The sequence below is a fragment of the Trachypithecus francoisi genome, unplaced genomic scaffold, assembly GCF_009764315.1.
Source record: "Trachypithecus francoisi isolate TF-2019V2 unplaced genomic scaffold, Tfra_2.0 Lachesis_group8, whole genome shotgun sequence".
In the NCBI taxonomy this organism is placed as follows: domain Eukaryota; kingdom Metazoa; phylum Chordata; class Mammalia; order Primates; family Cercopithecidae; genus Trachypithecus; species Trachypithecus francoisi.
In genome coordinates, this window is record NW_022681473.1 from 117,136,504 (window position 1) to 117,160,480 (window position 23,977).

Here is a 23,977-nt window from a genome sequence, read left to right on the forward strand (position 1 = left end):
CCACATAAACAGAATTTAAAAGAAAATATCATATGATCATCTCAATAGACACAGAACAAGAATTTGACAAAAGCCAGTATCCCTTTATGATTAAAACCCTCAGCAAAATTGGCATAAAAGGGACATACCTCAAGATAATAAAAGCCAACTATGATAAACCCACAACCAACATTGTACTGAATGGGGACAAGCTGAAAGCATTGACCCTGAGAACTGAAACAAGACAAGGATGCCCACTTTCACCACTTCTATTCAACACAGCACTACAAGTCATAACCAGATCAGACAAGATAATGAAATAAAGGCGTCCGAATCAGTAAAGAGGAAGTCAAACTGTCACTGTTTGCTGATGATATGATCGTACACCTAGAAAACCCTAATTACTCATCTAAAAAACTCCCAGATTTGATAAATGAATTCAGTAAAGTCTCAGAAAACACAATTAATATACACAAATCTGTAGCACTGCTGTACAACAGCAATGAAGCTGAGAATCAAATCAAGAACTCAATTCCTTTTACAACAGCTGCCAAAAAAAAAAAAAACTTAGGAATATACCTAACCAAGGAGATGACTGCTGAAAAAATCACTGACACAAACAAATGGAAACACATCCCATGTTCATGGATGGGTAGAATCAATATTGTGAAAATGACCATACTGCCAAAAGCAGTCTACAGATTCAGTGCAATTCCCATCAAAATACCAACATCATTCTTCACAAAACTACAAAAAACAATTCTAAAATTCATATGGAACCAAAAAAGAGCCCACATAGACAAAGCAAGAATAAGCAAAAAGAACAAACATGGAGGCATCACATTACTCAACTTCAAATTATACTACAAGGTTATAGTTACAAAAACAGTATGGTACTGGTATTAAAAACAGGCATGTAGACCAATGGAACAGAATAAAGAACCCAGAAATAAAGCCAAATACTTATAGCCAACTGATCTTGGACAAAGTAAACAAAAACATAAAGTGCGGAAGGCATACCCTATTCAACAAATAGTGTTGGGGTAACTGGCAAGCCAAATGTAGAAGAATGAAACTGGATCCCCATCTCTCAGCATATACAAACATCAAGTCAAGATGGATCGAACTTAAGTCTAAGACCTGAAACCATAAAAATTTAAGATAATATCAGAAAAACTCTTCCTAGACATTGGCGTAGGCAAAGAATTCAAGACCAGGAACCCAAAAGCAAATGCAACAAAAACAAAAATTAATAGACAGGACCTAATTAAACTAAAAGGCTTCTCTACAGCAAGAGAAATAATCACCAGAGAAAACAGACAACCCACAGAATGGGTGAAAATATTCACAAATAATGCATCTGACAAAGAACTAATATCCAGAATCCATGAAGAACTCAAACAAATCAGCAAGAAAAAAAAGCAAACAATCCCATCACAAAATGAGCCAAGAACACGAATAGACAGTTCTCAAAAGAAGATAGATAAATGGCCAACAAACACATGAAAAAATGCTCCACATTACTAATTATCAGGGAAATACAAATTAAAATTACAATGAGATACCATCTTCTGCAACAATAGACATAATTTAAAAATCAAAAAATAATAGATGTTGGCATGGATGTGGTGAAAAGGGAACACTTTTATGCTGCTGGTGGGAATGTAAACTAGTACAACCATTATGGAAAATGGTATGGAGATTCCCTAAAGAACTGAAAGCAGAACTACCATATGATCCAGCAGTTCCATCTGGGGATCTCTACCCAGAGGAAAAGACGTCTTTATATAAAAAAGACACTTGCACGTGCATGTTTATTGCAGCACAATTCACAACAGCAAAAATATGGAACCAGCCTAACTGGTCCTCGACCAATGAGTGGATAAAGAAAACGTGGTATATATACACTACAGACTACTACTCAGCCACAAAAAGGAATGAAATAATGGCATCTGGAGCAACCTGGATGGATTTGGAGACCATTATTTTAAGTGAAGTAACTCAAGAATGGAAAACCAAGTATCGTTATGTTCTTACTTATAAGTGGGAGCTAAGCTATGAGGATGCAAAGGCATAAGACTGATATAATGGACTTTGGCACTGGAGGGGAAGGGTGGGAGGTAAGTGAGGAATAAAAGACTGTGCATCGGGTACATTGTACACTGCTAGGGTGACAGGTGCACCAAAATCTCAGAAACAACCACTAAATAACTTACCCATGTAATTAAAAGCCACTTGTTCTCCAACAACTACTGAAATAAATTTTTTTTAAAAAAATTGTATGATAAAGAAGGGTTTGAAAATCAAGAGTCAATCCAGTCCATCACCTATTTTGTATAGCCCTTGAGCTAAAAGTACTTTTTACATTTCTAAATGTTTGGGGGAAAAGTCAAAAAACAGAATGACTATTGACATTTGAAAACTACATGGAACTCAAACATTGGTATACAGAAATAAAGTTTTATTGGAACACTGTCACACTCATTTGTTACAGATTATTTACAGCTGTTTTCACAATACAATGGCAAAGGTGAATAGCTGCAAAAAAGACCATATGTGGCTCTCCTATCAATTCCCACTGCTGCGTGGCACACTATAAATCACATTATCAAATTATAACTGAACAGCATTTCAATTTCCACATGTATTATCATACCACATTTTTTTAAATTACCAATACATATACATAGGAATAAAAATAAGAAAAGAGAGAGGTATACTTTGAGTGTCATACATTTAAGGCACAGGTGAATATCTATTATTTTGTTATCAAATGAGATTGCAAAACACTGTGTTTATCATACAATGACACCACAGCTGTGCTAAAATAATGGAATATATATTGACATTACCAAACTAAGCACTCATCACAATATTCTCAACTCACAGGAAAGCAACACTCTGAAAAATTAGAAAATTCTAAAACTGAGTACATCACCACACAGAATTTCTTCACAAAAAGAACAAGATTGCAACCTAAGTACATTTCCTAGTAGTTCATTTATCAGCAAGCAAGGAAAGTCATTTACCAATGGTGGGTTTATCAAATCATATTTGATTGCAGCAGTGAAAGAAATGTGTCAAAAAAACAAACTGGTTTAAACCTACTGGTGAGAATAGTTGCTTAAAGAGTTGATTGAGGACACTGGGAGGTGGCTGGCAAGATGGCCGAATAGGAACAGCTCCAGTCTGTAGCTTCCAGTGAGATCAATGAAGAAGGCGGGTGATCTCTGTATTTACAACTGCAGGACCCGACCCATCCCACTGGGACTGGTTTAGACAGTGAGTGCAGCCCACAGAGGGCCAGCTGAAGCAGACTGGGGCGTCGTCTCACCTGGGAGGGACAACGGGCCAGGGAATTCCCTCCCTTAGCCCAGGGAAGATGTGAGGGACTGTGCTGTGAGAAAGGGTGCATTCCGACCCAGATACTACGCTTTTCACATGGTCTTCACAACCTGCAGGTCAGGAGATTCCCTCAGGTGATTATGCCACCAGGGCCTTGGTTTCAAGCACAAAACTGGGCAGCCATTTGGGCAGACACCAAGCTAGCTGCAGGAGTATTTTTTTCATACCCCAGTGGCGTCTGGAACGCCAGCAAGACAGAACCATTCCCTCCCCTGGAAAGAAGGCTAAAGCCAGGGAGCCAAATGGTTTAGCTTAGCCAGTCCCACTCCCAAGGAGCCCAGCAAGCTAAGATCCACTGCCTTGAAATTCTCGCTGCCAGCAGAGCAGTCTGAAGTCGACCTGGGATGCTCGAGCTTGGTAGGTGGAGAGGCGTCCACCATTACTGAGGCTTGAATAGGCAGTTACCCCTCACAGTGTAAACAAAGCCACCAGGAAGTTGGGACTGGGCAGAGCCAACCACAGAGCCACAAAGCCACTGCAGCCAGACTGCCTCTCTAGGCAGGACATGTCTGAAAGAAAGGCAGCAGCCCCAGTCAGGGGCTTATAGATAAAACTCCCATCTCCCCGGGACAGAGTACCTGGGAGAAGGTGGGGCTGTGGGCGCAGCTTCATCAGACTTAAATGTTCCGGCCTGCTGACTCTGAAGAGAGCAGCGGATCTCCTAGCACAGCGCTGGAGCTCTGCTAAGGGACAGACTGCCTCCTCAAGTGAGTTCCTGAACCCCATGCCTCCTGACTGAGAAATACCTCCCAACAGTGGTCGACAGAAACCTCATGCAGGAGAGCTCTAGCTGGCATCTGGCAGATGCCCCTCTGGGACGAAGCTTCCAGAGAAAGGAATACATAGCAATCTCTGATGTTCTGCAGTTTCTGCTGGTGATACCCAGGCAAACAGGGTCTGTAGTGGACCTACAGAAAACTCCAGCAAACCTGGAGCAGAGGGACCTCACAATTAGAAGGAAAACTAACAAACAGAAAGGAATAGCATCAACATCAACAAAAAGGATGTCCACACACAAACCCCAGGAGCATCAGATGCATAAAGCAAGTTTTTAGAGACCTACAAAGAGACTTAGACTCCTACACAATAATAGTGGGAGACGTTAACACCCCACTGTCAATGTTAGACAGATCACCAAGACAGAAAATTAACAAGGATATTCAGGACTTGAACTCAGCTCTGGATGAAACGGACCTAACAGACATCTACAGAACTCTCCACCCCCAAATCAACAGACTATACATTCTTGTCAGCACCCATATCGCATTTATTCTAAAATTGACCACATAATTGGAAGTAAAACACTCCTAAGCAAATGCAAAAGAATGGAAATCACAACAGTCTCTCAGACAACAGGCAATCAAAATACAACTGAGGATTAAGAAACTCACTCAAAACCACACAAACTGCATGGAAAATGAACAAACTGCACCTGAATGACTACTGGGTAAATAACACAATTAAGGCAGAAATAAGTTCTTTGAAACCAATGAGAACAAAGACACAACGTACCAGAATCTCTGGGACAAGTTAAAGCAGTGTTTAGAGGGAAATTTACAGCATTAATGACCACAGGAGAAAGTGGGAAAAATCTAAAATTGGTAGCCTAACATCACAGTTAAGAGAACTAGAGAAGCAAGAGCAAACAAATTCAAGATCTAATAGAAGACAAGAAATAAGTAAGAGAGGAGCAGAACTGAAGGAGATAGAGACACAAAAAAACCCTTTAAAAAAATCAATGAATCCAGGAGCTAGTTTCTTGAAAAGATTAACAAAATGGATAGACTGTTAGCCAGTCTAATAAAGAAGAAAAGAGAGAAGAATAAAACAGACACAATAAAAAATAATAAAGGGGATATTACCACTGATCCCACAGAAACACAAACTACAATCAAAGAATACTATAAACACCTCCACACAAATAAACTAGAAAATCTAGAAGAAATGGATAAATTCCTGGACACATACACCTTCCCAAGACTAAACCAGGAAGAAGTCGAATCCCTGAATAGACCAATAACAAGTTCTGAAATTGAGGCAGTAATTAACAGCCTACCAACCAAAAAAAAAAAAAAAAGCCCAGGACCAGATGGGATTCACAGCCAAATTCTACTAGAGGTACAAAGAGAAGCTGGTACCATTCCTTCTGAAACTATTCCAAACAACTGAAAAAGAAGGACTCGTCCTTAACTCATTTTATGAGCCCAGCATTATCCTGATACCAAAACCTGGCAGAGACACAACAAAAAAAGAAAATTTCAGGCCAATATCCCTGATGAACATCAATGTGAAAATCCTCAATAAAATACTGGCAAACCGAATCCAGGAGCACATCAAAAAGCTTATACACCACAATCAAGTCGGCTTCAACCCTGGGATACAAGAATGGTTCAACATACGCAAATCAATAAGCATAATCCATCGCAACAGAACCAATAACAAAAGAGAACCAATGACATAAACAGAACCAATGACAAAAACCACAATTATCTCAATAGATGCAGAAAATACCTCTGATAAAATTCAACACCCTTTCATGCTAAAAACTCTCAATAAACTAGGTATTGATGGAACATATCTCAAAATAATAAGAGCTATTTATGACAAACCCACAGCCAATATCATGCTGAATGGGCAAAAGCTGGAAGCATTCCCATTGAAAACCAGCAAAAGACAAGGATGCCCTCCCTCATCACTCCTATTCAACACAGTACTAGAAATTCTGGCCAGGGATATCAGGCAAGGGAAAGAAATAAAGGGTATTCAAATAGGAAGAGGGGAGGTCAAACTGCCTCTATTTGCAGATGACGTGACTGTATATTTAAAAAACCCCATCATCTCAACCCAAAATCTCCTTAAACTGATCAGTAACTTCAGTGAAGTCTCAGGATACAAAATCAATGTGCAAAAATCACAAGCATTCCTATACACCAATAACAGACAAACAGAGAGCCAAATCATGAATGAACTCCCACTCACAATGGCTAAAAGAGAATAAAATACCTAGGATGATAAAATACCTAGGATGATGATACTATGAGAATAAAATACCTACAACAAGAATAAAATACTTACAAGGGATATGAAGGACCTCTTCAAGGAGAACTACAAAGCACTGCTTAACGAAATAAGAGAGGACACAAACAAATGGAAAAACATTCCATGCTCATGGATAGGAAGAATCAATATTGTGAAAATGGCCATACTGCCCAAAGTAATTTATAGATTTAATGTTATCCCCCATCAAGCTACCACTGACTTTCTTCACAGAATTAGAAAAAGCTACTTTAAATTTAATATGGAACCAAAAAAAAAGAGCCTGTATAGCCAAGATAATCCTAAGCAAAACGAACAAAGTTGGAGGCATCACGCTACCTGACTTCAAACTATACTCCAAGGCTAGAGTAACCAAAAGAGCATGGTACTGGTGCCAAAACAGATATATAGACCAATGGAACAGAACAGAAAGCTCAAATAATGCAACACATCTACAACCCTCTGATCTTTGACAAACCTGACAAAAACAAGCAATAGGGAAAGGATTCCCTATTTAATATTTAATAAATGGTGTTTTGAAAACTGGCTACCCATATGCAGAAAATTGAAACTGGACCCCTTCCTTACACCTTATACAAAAATTAACTCAAAATGAATTAAAGACTTAAATATAAGATCTAAAACCATAAAAACTCTAGAAGAAAACCTAGGCAATACCATTCAGGACACAGCCATGTGCAAAGACTTCATGACTAAAACACCAAAAGCAATGGCAAAAAAAGCCAAAATTGACAAATGGGATCTAATTTAACTGAAGACCTTCTCCACAGCAAAAGAAACTATCATCAGAGCGAACAAGCAACCTACAGAAAGGGAGAAAATTTTTGCAATCTATCTATCTGACAAAGGGCTAATATCCAGAATCTACAAGGAACTTAAACAAATTTACAAGAAAAAAAAAAACCCCATCAAAAAGCGAAGGATATGAACAGACACTTCTCAAAAGAAGACATTTACGTGGCCAGCAAACATATGAAAAAGATCATCACTGGTCATTAGAGAAATGCAAATCAAAATACCACAATGAGATACTACCTCGTGCTAGTTAGAATGGCGATCATTAAAAAGTCAGGAAACAACAGATGCTGGAAAGGATGTGGAGAAATAGGAACACTTTTACACTGTTGGTGGGAGTGTAAATTAGTTCAAGCATTGTGGAAGACAGTGTGGCGACTCCTCAAGGATCTAGAAACAGAAATACCATTTAACTCAGCAATCCCATTACTGAGTATATACCCAAAGGATTATAAATCATTCTGCTATAAAGACAAATACACACATACACTTACTGCAACACTGTTCACAATAGCAAAGACTTGGAACCAACCCAAATGCCCATCAATGATAGACTGGATAAAAAAAATGTGGCACATATACACCATGGAATACTGTGCAACCATAAAAAAAGATGAGTTCATGTCCTTTGCAGGGATATGGGTAACTCTAGAAACCATCATTCTGAGCAAAGTAACACAGGAACAGAAAACCAAACACTGCATGTTCTCACTCATAAGTGGGAGTTGAACAATAAGAACACATGGACACAGGGAGGGGAACATTACACACCGGGGCCTGTCGTGGGGTGGGGGGCTAGGGGAAGGATAGTATTAGGAGAAATACCTAATGAAGATGACAGGTTGATGGGTGCAGCAAACCACCATGGCACATGTATACCTATGTAACAAACCTGCATGTTCTGCACATGTACTCCAGAACTTAAAAGTATAATTTAAAAAATCTAAAATAAATTACACATAATAATAATATTTTTTAAAAGTTGAGGACATTGGAAGCAAATCAATAGTCACTTAAAGAAGGCAAATGATTTTAAGTGGTTTTCCTTGACTCTTGATAAGTCAAAAAATGGAACCAATATTGCTATTGTTGTTGAGGAGTCAATGTTGAGTGTGAAGTGGGTGAAGAATTAGCTCCTATGAACAGTCTGCATGGGACAACTACAGGCAAGAATATTCTCACATAACTTGAGCAAACATTAATTCAGTACAACCTGAAGTGGAATGTACTAAGATATATTATAACCAATTTTGGTAAAAATATGTGTAGAATACAAAAAGGCTTTAGATATACATATTTTGACATCTATTATGGAACACTACATGACTTTGCTAATTAGTTTTTACTGCAGACTTGATGATATTTCTTGGCGAACTTAATGTACAATTACAAGAGAAAACATAGCTTATATACAACAAACACTGACAATAAAGTCATCTTAATGACAACTAGTATTCTGAGAATCACAAGTAATCACAAGCTACTGTCCATGCATCCCAAACTATCAAATATTAAAACAAGAAGGGAGATTGCCATTCCCATACAAATGGGTGAATATTTTTTTCTGAGCTCAAAGTACAGGTCCAGTAGGGTTTTTCAGATCACATGCAAATGCAAAGTAAATTTCCATACTGCAGATTCCATTTAACTGTGCAACTGAGAACTTCCACCTAATCTTTAATTGGAATTGATTAATAGAAAATATAATAACATGCGAAAAGGCAAGTATCAAGAAGAGAATCTAACAGAACTCTATAAATGCCTTCCTAGTGACAAATATGTTCAATTAAAATGTTTGTGAATTTATGTCAGTATTTGCTGTGCCTATTTGAGTGAAAGACATTTTCAAAAATGAAATAAGTAAAATATCATTACAGATCAGAACCGATAGATGAACATTTGCATTTTATTTTGACAGAGAACGCTGACTCTTAACCAGTTAAGTAAAATGTCCTCTCTCACAACAGAAGAATTTCTTCATTCTTATTAATAGACCTGTTACAAAAAGTTTTAATAAACTAAATGAGTATCTAAAATGTATCATGTGAAAAACTACACTGTTGATTTTTCCACCTATCCCCCAACAAAAACTTCTTTTCCATCATCTCAGTACTATAAATTCCATCCTTCAGGTTGACGAAGCCAAAAAACTTGAAGCTGTTCTTAATATATCTTTATCTCATACTCTTATTACCCATTCATTGACAAAACGGCTGGCTTTATCAGTAAAACTATAGCATCTAACCAATTCTCTCTATCGTCCTGGTTCAAGCTACCATCACTATTTACCTACTAATTATAACACACAGATTCTCTTTACTTCCTCTTTTGCCTCCTGCTACTCACAGTAACCTGAGACTTAACATTTTAAGTCAGACTGTGCCACTGCTCAGCCAAAAATCCTCCAATGGTTTCCCATCTCACTCAGCATAAAAAGCCAAAGTCTTCATCAATAAAGTACTAAAAACTGCATGATCTGCTTTCCACCCACCCAAACCACTTCTCTGACCTCATTTCTTTCTCATCCAGTTTCAGCCACACTATGCTATTTGTGTTTCTTCCAACTTGTTCTCTAATCCTATGCCATAGCCTGTAACTTGTTCTTCCATTGCCTAAAATGATGTGTTTTCAGATCAACACGCTACTCGCTCCCTCACCTCCTTCAGGTCTTTGATCAAACCTCATCTTCCCACAGAGGCCATCTGTGACTACTCTATATAATTAGCACCTATCCTTTCACACTGTATTTTTACCACTCTGTAACCCTATTACTCTGCCCACAGACTCTACAACAGTGCCAAATATACAGTATTCACTCAATAAATATTTCCTGAATAAATGAACAAAGCAACAAAATTTGTGTAATGTGTCCTCAGTTCCTTTTCCTTATATAAGTGCTATATATACATATATATGTATATATGAACAATTGTATAAAACTGATTTACCATTGCGCTAAGAGTTTCTTCCCAATCAGGTCGCTCTCGAGGGTGTACATTTCTATGTAGCTCTGGAACAAAATCATCTTCTTCAGAATGTACTGAGGACTTCATCTTCCTAGAGATCAAAACATGAAAGATTCAGATAAGAATTTCCAATTCTATGAAAGCCTTCCAATGATCACAACTGAAAGAGCAGAAAAACTACAAGTCAGATTTGAAGTTTAGCTAAAAGAGCTTAAGTGAATAGCAGTGATCCTTTATTTCTACTCTGGCTTTCAGAGGTCTCTCCTAATGTACCAAACACCTGCTTTTATTCCAGAAGATAAAATAAGGTTTATAGCTAGTTAACCTTTATGGTCCATGATTATTATATAAAAACTGATTTTTATCAGTTCAACACAATTTGAACCTTGAAAAGATTTGCAACAACAATTAGTTACCCTGAATCAATATTTACAGAACTGTGCTAAGCATTGGTATCATTTCAGAAAAAACAAGAGACATGGTATTTCTGGTTCCAATCAATGGAGCAGAGTGCAACAAATAAGCATTTTCAATGAGAACAACTATGAATGCTGGGAAAACATATAAAACAGCTTATCTGAAGGCAACAGAAAGCAGCCAATACAGATAGGACTTCCAGGGCTACAAACTTTGAGAGAAGGAAAGCCCAATCAAGCAAATGCCACATTTAATCCTTCTTTTTGTATAAGATAATTTTTCAAATCAACCATGGGAAATACAGACCAAGATAATAACTGTAATCTTAGTGGGATGAGAAGGCAGAGGTTGGAGGCTGGGATTACCAAAGCAGGGAGGAATTCAGGAGGCAAAATACCTCCAAAAAAGACCTACAAAGAAAGAGCCCAGAAATCTACAGCAAAATTCACCTCAAATTATTAACTGATTCCTAAGCTTACAAATATGTAGGACAGGATGCCAAGAAACTCAAAACAAACCAAACCAAGTAAAGAGGCAAGTAGACATTTTAGCAGCCCATTAATGTTGAGGAGATGGACCGGCAAGCAAGCACTGCCAAGATGGAGGAGCACTGAAAAACCCCTGAGCTCTTAGATGTGATTCTAAAAAAGCCACGCCTGAAGAGTATGGACAAAATAGCAATAGAAAAATTCTAACAAAGCCCCAAACCAAGCCTTGACAGAATCAGAAGTACGGGAAAGAAAATTAACTGTCTTTGGAGGAAAAAACATTCTCCAGACTCTCTGCAGATCTTTCATCCACATTATCTAGTATCCAATAAACATTATGAGGCACACTCAAAAAAAAAAAACAAGAACTAGTGAAAATTGAGAAAAAAAAGTCAAACCAGAAAGACTCACATTTCATTCAGATCTTAGCATTATCAGAAAGAGACTTTCAAATGGCATTTGTGCTTTTCTGCCTATAATGCAGAAAGCTGTAAACAGCATCACTCCTAGCCTAGTATTAATAAATAAAAAAAAAAATAGATAATCTGGAAATCCTAACTTCTCTAGGACACAACAGAAAACTGAGGTCTCAGGGCAACCAACTAGTTTAAACACTATGGAAACACAAGCCTCTCTGCGATTAGATGGATGACAAGCAGTTACTTTTCTGGAACACAGTATGGGGTGAAGAGGGATACATAAGAATTTAGATAAGTTTTTATCAAGTTGCTAAAAACATTTATGATTTATACATTCAATTGAATGAAAGTAAAAAATAGGACAGAAATGATGAATTTCAACAGAGAATTGGAATCCATACAATCAAATGTTTATTCTAAAACTGAAAAATACAGTATCTGAAATTAAGAACTAACTAGACAAGTTTAGTGGAACAATAAACATAGCTAAAGAGAGGGTTAGTGAACTGGAACATAGTTCAGTAGAAAATATCCACATTGAAGAACACAGAGAAAAAAGGAACAGAAAACACACAAAATAGTATACAGGATGAGAGACCTGGTTTAAAAAAATGATCTCAAATATGTCTAAATTGATGACAGAGATAAGGGAGATAATTTTTTTAAAAAAGAGAATATGACAAAAGCAATATTTGAAAATGAATGCTAAAAAGTTTTCAAAACTGAGGAAATCATCAAACTAAGGATTCAAAGAAATTCTATAAATCTCAAGCAGAATTTTAAAAAATTAAAACCATAGGTAAATTACAGCCAAACTGCTAAAAACCAAACACAAAGAGAAATTCTTAAAAGCAGCCAGAGAATTATTTAAATTTTTTAATGGCTGATAGAATAAGCAGACAAAACCATAAGTATATAACTTGAACAATTCAGTTTTCCAATGTGAACCTAACACAGGACACTAAACTCAACAACCACAAAACTCTTTTTTTTCTTTCACATTCTTTTCAAGCGTATATGAAACAACAAATAGACTAAATGCTAGAAGACCAAGTCTCAACAAATTCAAAAAATTTAAATCATGAATCACGTTTTGTGACCACCACAGTACTGCACTAAAAATCAATGACTGAAAGATAACTAGAAATTTCTCTAAGTGTTTGGAAATTAAGAAACACAATACTGAATAACTCATAAATCAAATACAAAAATCACAATGGAAATTAGAAAGTCTTTTTATGTGAATGATAATGAAAATACAATAGATGAAAATGTGTGGGATACAACTAGAGAGGTGTTTAGCAAAATTCATAGCTTTAAATGCATATTACTGGAAATGAGACAACTTGAAAAATTAATACTTCTAAGCTTCTATCACAAGAAGCTAGAAAAAGAATAGTAAATTAATTCAAGGAAAGTATTTTAAAATGTTTAAATAACAAATCAATAAAATAGAGAGTAAGTGTATAAAAAGAAAACAAAGCCAAAGGTTGATTCTTTAAAAGATTAATAAAATGAACAATCCCTAGAAGAAGTCTGATCAATAAAAAAATGGAGAATCTACAATATAGATAATAAAAAGGGAGCCATAAACAGAAAGCCTGTGAACATTAAAAAGATTAAATTAAATTCTCAACTACATTGCAGTAAAAAAAATCCAGCAGCACATCAAAAAACTTATCTACCACGATCAAGTTGGCTTCATCCCTGGGATGCAAGCTTGGTTCAACATATACAAATCAATAAATGTAATCCATCACATATAATTTCAATAGGTAAAATTTAATACCTATTCATAAATTCTTTAAAATATTTTAATGAAAATTAATGAAAAACACAAATACAGCTAAGCATCACACTTAACACTGAAATACTGAATGATTTCCCACTGAGATCATGCACAAGATAATAATGTGGTCTTCTATTCAATACTGTACTTGAGGTCTTATTCACTTGGGGAAAAAAGCAAGAAAAAATGTAAAAATTGGAAAGGAAAACATTTTTATTTGAAGACATGACATGTAAATAAACAATCTAAAAGGCTCTATAAGCAATTTAAAATAAGTTAGCAAGATCACTGGTTTACACGGTCAATATGTAAAAAAAAAGTGTATTTACATATATCACTATATACAATTATTTATTAAGGCAAAAAATACATCAACAATACAATATATAGTTTTAATATTTTTTGTACAATAGACTACTCATAAATAAAAAGGAATTTGCAAAAGGTAGATGAATTTCATAAATGTGCAACAGAAATCAGACATTAGAGTACATGCTATATAATTCTATTGGCATTAAGTTCAAGCTAAATTAATCTATTGTGACAGAAGTCAAAATAATAGTTACCTTTGGGAGAAGTGCTGACTAGAAGGGACAAGGGCTTTGCGGTGTGCTAGAAATAATCTATACCTTGATTGGGATGTGATTATCTGGGTATATATTATGTATAAATTTATCAAGCTGTACATTTATGATTTGTAGACTTTACTACATGTGTTATGCCTCAAAGTGTAAAAGTTTATTGGTAAATGTTACACAGTTTAAGAGGTGTAAAAATTATATTTATATACATTATGGGCCATGTAATGATGAATCAACTCCGTAAGAAATTTAGTATCCATTTATTTGACTCTCTTGTTCTATGCTTTTAAAATTATGGACAAATTTTATCCTTAAGGTGTTTGATTGTAGTTGCATATCTAACAAAAAAGCTGTAGTTAAGGACTGCCAACCATAAAACCTAAGTAACCTACTGCTGTATTTTTTACCAGAGTTTTCTGTAAAACATCTTCAGATTTAAACCTGAATGCATTCTATGAAAATGAAAAATAGGAGAGAAAACTACTTCTCCCCAAAAATGAAAGATTATGGGAACCAGCCTCATCATCTTGCTGTTTTCCTCATTAAGAAATTATGTAAATATCTGTCATATATTCATTTTATTTGCATGAGATTCTTGCTCATAACTTATGAAAAATTACACTTGACAATGTTGAAGTTCCACAGAGAAGTCCAAGCACATTTCTTTCTCAAGACAAATACAGCATATTGCCCAGGAACTGCATCTCAGGGACTGTTCACTCCCAGGAATATATTTTCTTGGTCCCTGGAATAAATTCCAAGCAGCATGTCTTTCTCTTTTTATTATTCTGATCTGTTTTTATTTCTTGTTCTTTGCCAGATTTGGTTCCGGTTCTGCAACAGTTACTATTCACTGGTGGCAACAATGGCTGGAAGTCCATTTTATGGTCAGACCATTTTGATATCTACTCTCTGTCAGCAACGGAGAATTTGGTTTGGTAGTCAATTTTTGTCTGTCTCTGTAGAAATATGCCTCAATTCCACTGGAGGGAACAGCTCTTTGAGATATGTCCTAAGTGCTCAGTTTGGCGTTCTCTATTCATTTTACCCATGGCTGATGATATAAATCTGAGACTACCAGCGTTCTGTGTGCCTGGAACTGATAAAAGCTATTATCTGCTATCATAGAGTGCAATAAATTTTCCTACTTTCAGAGGATATTAATAAATTAGATTGCACAGCCTCTTAAAATACAGGAACTCTGTTCTGGTTAGCCTATATGGACTAATAATCACTTACATAAATCTCTAATATTCCCAGAATTCCTAGAAAATAAAGAAACTAACTCTCTAACACTGATGGGGACATTTTATTGGTGGTGACTATGGAACAGAGGTTTGCTGAAGCCAGTTGGAATTCAGTTTTGGTCACTTCCCACTCAAAATGTCTTATATACTATAATTCTTCATAGGTATTACAACTGAATCATACACAAATCAAAAAGGTATATAAAGAAAAATTATTTCCATCCCTGTCTCCAATCTGCCCAATTCCAACCCATTAAATTCTCTACCTGACAAGGTAATCAATTTCCTATATATTCTTCCAAACTTTATTACTATAGCTGTATATATTCACACATAAATTATTCATATGAATGAAAAAAATACATCCACACAGAGTATAAAAGAAACGTGTAAATATGCTGCTCCTTAGTCGGTTTACACATTGTTGTATACCTTGTTTTCCTCTAACTTTTCCTGGAGACTTTCCATATCAATTCATAGAACTTCTTTGATGTTTTTACAACTATATAATGTTCCCCTGTGTAGCTATTCCATAATTTATTTAACTAATCCCCTGCTGATAGATACTTGAATAAATTATTTCCAATCTATTGCTATTACAAACAATGCTATAATAAGTTTATACATTTCTATGTCATTCTATATATGTACAAGTTATCTGAAAAACAAATTTTGAACAGTAAAAAAAATTCTTTTTATATATTAGCCCATTTTTCTATTGGGTTGTTGGACTTTTTCTTAACCATTTTTAGTTCTTTGTATATCAAGATTAATTCTTCATCTGTAATGAGTTCCAAGTATTTTTCCCAGGTTGTCATTTGTCCTTGCTTATTTTGTTTTTTGTAATGTAGATGTTTTATATTTTATGTAGCCTCATTTCTCAACCCTTTCCTTCATAGCTTTTTTTTTTTAACTGCTTTAAATCATAGTTCAAAATGCCTTCCTATTATAGAAAAAAATTGTTTTAATTCTCTATGTTTTCTATTAACTTTTTTGTTTTCTTTTGTTTTGAGACAGGGTCTTGCTCTGTCACCAGGGCTGGAGTGCAGTGGTGTAATCATAGCTTACTACAGCCTGAAACTCCCAGGCTCAAGAGATCCTCCCACTTCAGTCTCCTGAATACCTGGGACTACAGGCATGTACTACCATGCCAGACTCAGATTTTAATTTTTCTTTTGTAGTGACAGGGTCTTGCTATGTTGACCAGGCTGGTTTCACACTCCTGGCCTCAAGGGATCCTGCCACTTTAGCCTCCCAAAATGTTGGGATTACAGGCCTGAGTCACTGCACCCAGCCTTCCTTTAAAAATTTTTATGTTTTCATGTAGTACATTTAAATCTTTGATCATTTGTAATTCATCCTTGGTATGAGGTAGGATTCCTATTTTCTTTATTTCCACAGGTGAATATTCAGTTTTTCCAAAACTATTTACTGAATAGTACATATTATCTCCATTGGCTTTTGAGAAGTCATCTTTACCATACCTAAATGTTCCTACGAATGTGGTTATATTTCTAGGATTTCCATTCTACACCATAATACCTTCTCTTCATGTCCCATAACCAACGAGTTTTAATTACTGAGACTAAGACTTTACACTACAACATCTGGTTGCAAAAGTCCTGTATATCCACTACCCTTGTTCTTTTTCTTTTTCCTACACAGTTTCTTAGTTAAATTATTTAGCCAAGATCAATTTAGTTTTTTAAAAAGGATTATCATCACATTAAATGTATAAATTAACTTAAACTAACATCTTTATGGTGCTGTATATTTCCAGTTATGAACAAGGCATATTACTCAACTGTTCCAAACTTCTTTTATGTTCTTCAATGATGTCTTACATTTTTATCATGTAGGTTTTAGAGTTTGTTGTTAAGTTTATTTCTGGTATCTTATCTTCTCTGTTGCTCTTGAAAGTGGCACTTTTTCTTCCATTGTATCTTTTCACTAGTTATTGTTTGATACGCTATTTGAAGCCCTGTTTTGCAGATAGGAAAAGTGGAATGCTTGACCGTATCTTGGTCATTCCAGATGTGGTAAACTATTTTTTCCTGGAAGACCCCACTCGCCAGCCTGAAGAGGACACTGAAGCAGCCATTCACACTCCTAAGACCCAACAAAGTGCATGAAAGGCACCATGATTCTGCCTCAGTGAATGTTCCCTGCAGAGAAGTTCCCCTCAAAACCTACGGAAAAAACTTCCCAGTGGACTGCCAATCCTAGACTGCATGTATGTAAGGAAGCAAATCTCTCCAAGTATCTCAAAAATCATGAAGTTAAATAGGAAAAAAGAAATCCTTAACAGAATGGTATGGATGGCACCAGAAGGCCAGAGATCAGACTTTGATATACTTTTGAAAGACAAAAAGACTGAAAAACTTAAAAGCAAGTGGGATCATACTGACCTAAAGAGAAAAACAGAAGTTCAAGAGCTATACCCCATCCTCTCCACGACAAGAGAGATGCTTGCCCCCAGGGTACTAACAAAAACTGGAAAATTATCCTGTAAAGAAATTTAACAACTGACCAGAAGGACTAGGGCTCCTAATGTGGGTGTGTGCCCCTAAAAGAAGCAAGGCAGAGCCATATGCATCATAGGGCTACTGAAGAAAACACAGTAGGGGAAAGGGCAAAGAAGCGCAGATATTTTGCTTAGCAGTTAAAAGATAGGTTCTGAACAGTCAGAATAAAACAGAACATGTACACTGAATGAATAAAGCTCCAAAGCTCAAGAAGAAAGAAAATAACCTAATATTATTATACAAATACCTTCTGTTTCTACATCTATATGTGAAGAACCCTTAAAAATAATTTCTCTACTCAAATTGAATTTGAACAATTAAAAAAAGAAGATGAAATTAGTGAGCCCCTAAGAGAACAAGTACAAAAAAACTTCAATTCACAAAGTAAAATGTAAAAAGAAATATATCATAAAAGAAAAGATTAAGGGGACTTAATAGAGGCAAAGGCAATAATAATAGGAAACAACAAAATTTCTTCCCTAACACAAAGGTTTGACTCTGTAGACTGAAAGTCACTAAGTTCCAAACTAAACAACTCACTAAGTTCCAAACTAAAGAACTGATAACAAAATATACATAACTAACAACAAAAAAGAAACTCTTAACAAGTATTCAGGCAAAAAGAACATGTTACCTACAAAGAAAAAGACAAAAACAGATTGGTATTTAAACTTATATAAGAAATCAGAGAACATCACCCAGAGAACTTAACTGAACAAAAATACTGAAGATATCAAGCAAATACAATGATTCAAAACAGATACATTAAGATAGAATGTGATACAGAGAAGAAGCAACATGAACACTAAACAATGACACAAATAATTAAATCTGAATGAAAAAACAAAAAACATTAAACTGAGGCAGAATGGATGAAAAAGAGTTTCAAAAGTCTTATCCAGAAGTATGAGACTGAGAGGAGGAAGGTGAAGTTTCCTAAAGATCTTATTTTATGAGGGAGAGAAGTAGAGGAGAAAAGAGAACGATGATTTAAAACACAAACACACATACACAGAAAGAGAGAGAGAACCAGAGACAGAGAGAGAGACAGAGAGAACCTGGGTGAAAGAAATTATTTTATTTTCAAATACAGAAAATACATGTATGATTATGAGAACATGGAAAGGGAAATTAATCATTAATGTAAAGAAAAGTATAGTGAAACTTCCAAAATTAAGTATCTGGGAAGGTTTTGCTTGCTCTGCTTATTACCTTGCTAAGCTAGTCACTTGACATGTTTAATTTTAAAAAAAGAAAATTGACTAATTTATAAATAGAGCTTTAAATGTTTCAGGGATTCCCATTTATTTTTGAAAGTCCCACTGACTATTTAAGGGAGTTTAGTGCCGAAGTGAAATGCAAGAGTTAGAAAAATTAGGTTTGGGTTTAAACTTTTTAACTTTAATTAAACAACCTAATAACCAGGAACTTTTATACAGGTTTATATAGTTTCTGTACTCTAGGGCCTTTCGTGAACATCAAAATACTCATACCGATAGATACAAGAAAGGCCCACCTTGGACTCCATCCCAAAGGGCTTAATTACTAAAATACCAAGAAAGCCTTGTATTGGCATGCCTCATGGTTAACACAGATTCATTTCGCAGATTACGAAGACAGCCTAATGGCTAGCCTCCATTACTGCCTGAAATTTTCTGAGATTAAGGGAGGTTCACATCAGACTTTGCTGATCACTATTAAATTCACTGATGAGAGTATGTTGGGTGAGTGTTATACTTAGTGTTAAAAGAGTATTTTAGAAACTTCTACACAGCAAAGAAAACAATCAACAAAGTGAAGAGACAACCCACAGCAAGGGAGAAAATATTTGCAAACTACCCATGGGAGAAGGGATTAATAACCAGAATATATAAGGAACCCAAACAACTCTGTAGAAAAAAATGTAATAATCCAATTTAAAAATGGGCAAAAGATTTGAACAGGCATTTCTCAAAAGACAGCAACAAATGGCAAACAAGTACAGGAAAAAGTGCTCAACATCACTGATCATCAGAGAAATGCAAATCAAAACTACAATGAGATATCATCTGACCCCAGTTAACATGGCTTATATCCAAAAGAAAGGCAGTAAGAAATGCTGGCAAAATGTGAAGAAATGGGAACCCTCACACATTGTTGGTAGGAATGTAAATTAGGCAACTACTATGAAGAAAAGTTTGGAGGTTCCTCAAAAAAACTAAAACTAGAGCGACCATATGATCTAGCCATCCCACTGCTGGACATATACCCAAAAGAAAGGAAATCAGTCTACTGAAGAGGATCTGCACTCCCAATTTTCTTGCAGCACTGTTCATAATAGCCAAGATCTGAAAGCAACCTAAGCGTCCATCAACGGATGAATGGATAAAGAAAATGTGGTACTTATACCCAATGGAGTACTATTCAGTCATAAAAATGAGATTTAGTCATTTGCAACAACATGGCTGGAGCTAGAGGTCATTATGTTAAGTGAAATAAGCCAGGCACAGAAAGACAAATGTCACATGTTCTCATTTATTTGTGTGATCTAAAAATCAAAACAATTGAACTCACGGATGCAGAGTAGAAGGATGGTTACCAGAGGCTGGGAAGGGTGGTGGGGGCGTAGTGGGGGGTTGGTGGGGATAGTTAATGGGTCCAAAAAGTAGTTAGAGTAAATGAATAAGGCCTAGTATTTGATAGCACAATACGGTGATTATAGTCAATAATAATTTAATTGTACATTGAAAAATAACTAAAATAACAAAAATAACTAAAATTGTACACTGAAAAATAACTTTGATTATTTATAAAACAAAGGGTAGATGCTTGCAGGGATGGATACCCCATCATGAGGGGATGGATACCCCATCATGAGGGGATGGTTACCCCATCTTCCATGATATGATCATTACACACTGTGTGCCTGTATCAAAACATCTCATGTACCCCATAAAAATATACACCCACTAGGAACCCCTCAAAATTAAAAATAATTTTTTAAAATAACATTTTACAGGCTAAAGTGAATCCCAGACGTTACTTCAAGGTTACAATGCAATATAAGTTATATCTTTTTGGGCAAAATATACATCTTTTTTGACATCATAAGTAACAGGTTATTGAAGATGAGATGCCTTTGAAAAGCCACACAGTATAAAATGGGTCTGGGTGTGATACTGGTATGGACATACAGTTAATTGGGTTTTTCTGTTTTGTTTTTTTGTGTGTGTTTGTTTGTTTGTTTTTGAGATGGAGTCTCATTCTGTCACCCATGCTGGAATGCAGTGGCATGATCTCGGCTCACTGCAACCTCTACCTCCCAGGTTCAAGCGATTCTCCTGCCTCAGCCTCCCAAATAGCTGGGATTACAGACACCCACCACAGTACCTGGATAATTTTTGTATTTTTAGTAAAAGACAGGGTTTTGCCATGTTGGCCAGGCTGGTCTCAAACTCCTGACCTCAGGTGATCTGCCTGCCTCGGCCTCCCAAAGTGCTGGGATTACAGGTGTGAGCCACCAAGACCAACCTCAATTAATTGTTAATATTCCCTCTCTATACTTTTGGGATCATTAAAACTGGCTGGGAAAACTGATATCAAGAATTCGTGCACAAGATAAAAGAACAGGCATAATAATAAAAACAGAAAATCTTGAAATGGTTTGACGGGCTTTCAGGGGAAATGAGCCATTAAAAGAAATCATCTAGATCCGATCTGATCGCCTGGGCCTGGGAGTTCAAGGCTATTGTAAGCCTAGAAGATGTATAATACCACAGTAAAGACCCTTATTACCTACTTAGACTGCCTCAATAGCTTCTAATTTGTGGCATCCTTCCAAATAAGATAACTAGTCCATGGTCCAGGGGTTGGGAACCCCTGAGGTAGAGGATGAATAATGTAACCAACCAACCAATCAAGTGCATGAAGTATCATTAGTTCTATAATGCTATAAATGAATGAAGGCCTTGTCCTCCCAAATTAAAATATGTTCACCAAATAATCCAGTTTAACTAGAGTCAGAGGTTTCTTGTCACTTAAAATGAATTGCCTTAATAATGGAGATATACGTGAAGATCAGCGATCTGGGCATCTACAGATCCTGATCAAAAATATGTTTCAATTATACACTATATCATCTCTGTAGCTGCTTCAAATTGTATGTCATATTTGCCAGGCTATCAGCCCATAATGTGATATTAGGGAAGTCTAAACAAAACCATACGATAAACATTTCTACCTTCAAATGCCAAACAACTAGAACCTTTCATGATTCCTAGGTGTACTAGAGGTCACTTTTTTTTCTTTTTTTTTTTTTTTTAGAGACAGAGTCTTGCTCAGTCGCCCAGGCTGGAGTGCAGTGGCACAATCTCGGCTCACTGCAAACTCCGCCTCCCAGGTTCATGCCATTCTCCTGCTTCAGCCTCCCGAGTAGCTGGGACTACAGACGCCCGCCACTACGCCAAGATAATTTTTTTTTGTATTTTTAGTAGAGACGGGATTTCACTGTGTTGGCCAGGATGGTCTTGATCTCCTGACTTCGTGATCCACCCTTCTCGGCCTCCCAAAGTGCTGGGATTACAGGCATGAGCCACCGCGCCCAGCTGAGGTCACATTTTTTAAAAGTCACTTTATTGGGTTCGTTACTTCATTTTTATGATGGTCACATAATGTATATATCATTGGTGCTCATAACCTCCTCAAAAAAACTGAATTTCAAAACTGAGATATCAGCTGTAGCCTCTTATAAGTTATCAGCAGAAAATAGCATTTAGCAGCAGATAGCCACAAAACTCTTTCATTAGTCTCCACTTTCAAAGTCAGTTACACCTGGGTTCAAATTTCTGCTCCACTACATGCAAAACTTTGCTCTACCATGACAAATGTGGGCTATGTGACTCCCTGAGCCATAAATTCCTCATCGAGAAAATAGGAAAAATGATACCTGCTTTATAGGAGTGATAAGCAGTTAACTGATATACCGTAGACATGATATACTAGGCATATATATGCCCTAATACATTACATATAACAATTTCTAAATAAAGTTTTTCTTTCTTGATAGAATTAAAACATGTATGCTTTTTGTTTTCTTATATTCCTCCTTCTTATTCAGGGATGGATTTTTCTAATGATCTCTAGGAACTATTTTATTCTAAGGACTAAATATTCTAGTCTAATACCTATTTTGCCACAATGACAAGGTAGGTAATAATACCGATTACTAGCTTTACACTACAAGTAAGAAATCAGAAAATGAGAGATCTGCGAGTCAATGGCAGACAAGTTTAAACTACCTCCATGAAGGAGACTGGCAACTTCCCATAGTGAAAGAATGTAATAAAAAGGATCCTTTCATCCAACTGAGCCCAAAAATAAATGCTATTTCAAAAGCTACTGGACAAACATTAACTTGTCTCTGAGAGTCCTTCCTCCTAAAGCAGATGGCACCTGGAAGCACCAGAAGCCTACATTCGAGGTAGCCATGGTGCCTCAACCTACACAAGAGCAGCTTGTAGGAGTGCATTTAAAATGTAGTTTAGAAGCTATTCAGGGAAAAAGAAAAGTGCACAACCTTTTGCCCTCATCTCATTAGCTGTGTGTGTTTATGTGAATGGAAATGTAACCAACACGACAGCTTGGTGTCGCATGCATTAGCAGAGATTTTTACAAAAACACATTAAGACATTTTTTAAATTATTACATTAATTTTACAAAAACAACTGTCATACCACACTGAGTCTACTATTTGGTCCTCCCAAAGTTACAGCTGCGAGTTCTATCCGACCCTTCCCCTTCCACACCCACGCATCATTTTGCTGCAAGGCATCTGGCAGGAACGCCAGCACCACAAGGTTGTGAAACCGCTCTGCTGCCCTATTTCCTCATGCCTCACTGCTGAATGAGTGAGCGATGCTACATGAAACTGGGCCTGCCCACACCTCTTTGCTACATTTGTAAATAAAATAAGATCAGATCACAAAGATGTAACTGATTGAGGAGAGCCATGGTGCTATTCAGATAGGAAATACAATTATAAACAGAAGACAAATGCCCTATGGTATCATAGTTTCCTTAAACAACACATCACTAGCTCAGTTTCTCAGAATGAAAATGCTGTCACATACTCCCAAAGAAAAGAAGAGCTCAATCTTACACACATTTGCTTTTAAATGTCAAAAGAAAATCCCAGAGAGACGCCCACTGACTAACAAGTAAATCTAGGATTACAGTACCAAATTTGTTATAAAAACAACAACAAAATAAGTTCCAAGTTGTTTCTTCCTTTGACAAATACCCAAATAACTTCCATAATTTGAATACCAGGTC

At 36.2% G+C, this 23,977-nt stretch overlaps 1 protein-coding gene across 3 annotated transcripts in view; it reads right to left on the minus strand.

The window, feature by feature from the left end:
* The window catches only part of ARHGAP32 (Rho GTPase activating protein 32), a 310,104-nt gene that overhangs the window by 191,538 nt on the left and 94,589 nt on the right, over positions 1–23,977 (minus strand). For all 3 annotated transcript variants that reach the window (XM_033208053.1, XM_033208055.1, XM_033208054.1), the window contains exon 2: positions 10,185–10,293. In XM_033208053.1, the coding sequence (XP_033063944.1) occupies positions 10,185–10,293 (109 nt within the window). The remainder of the gene's footprint in view (positions 1–10,184; positions 10,294–23,977) is intronic.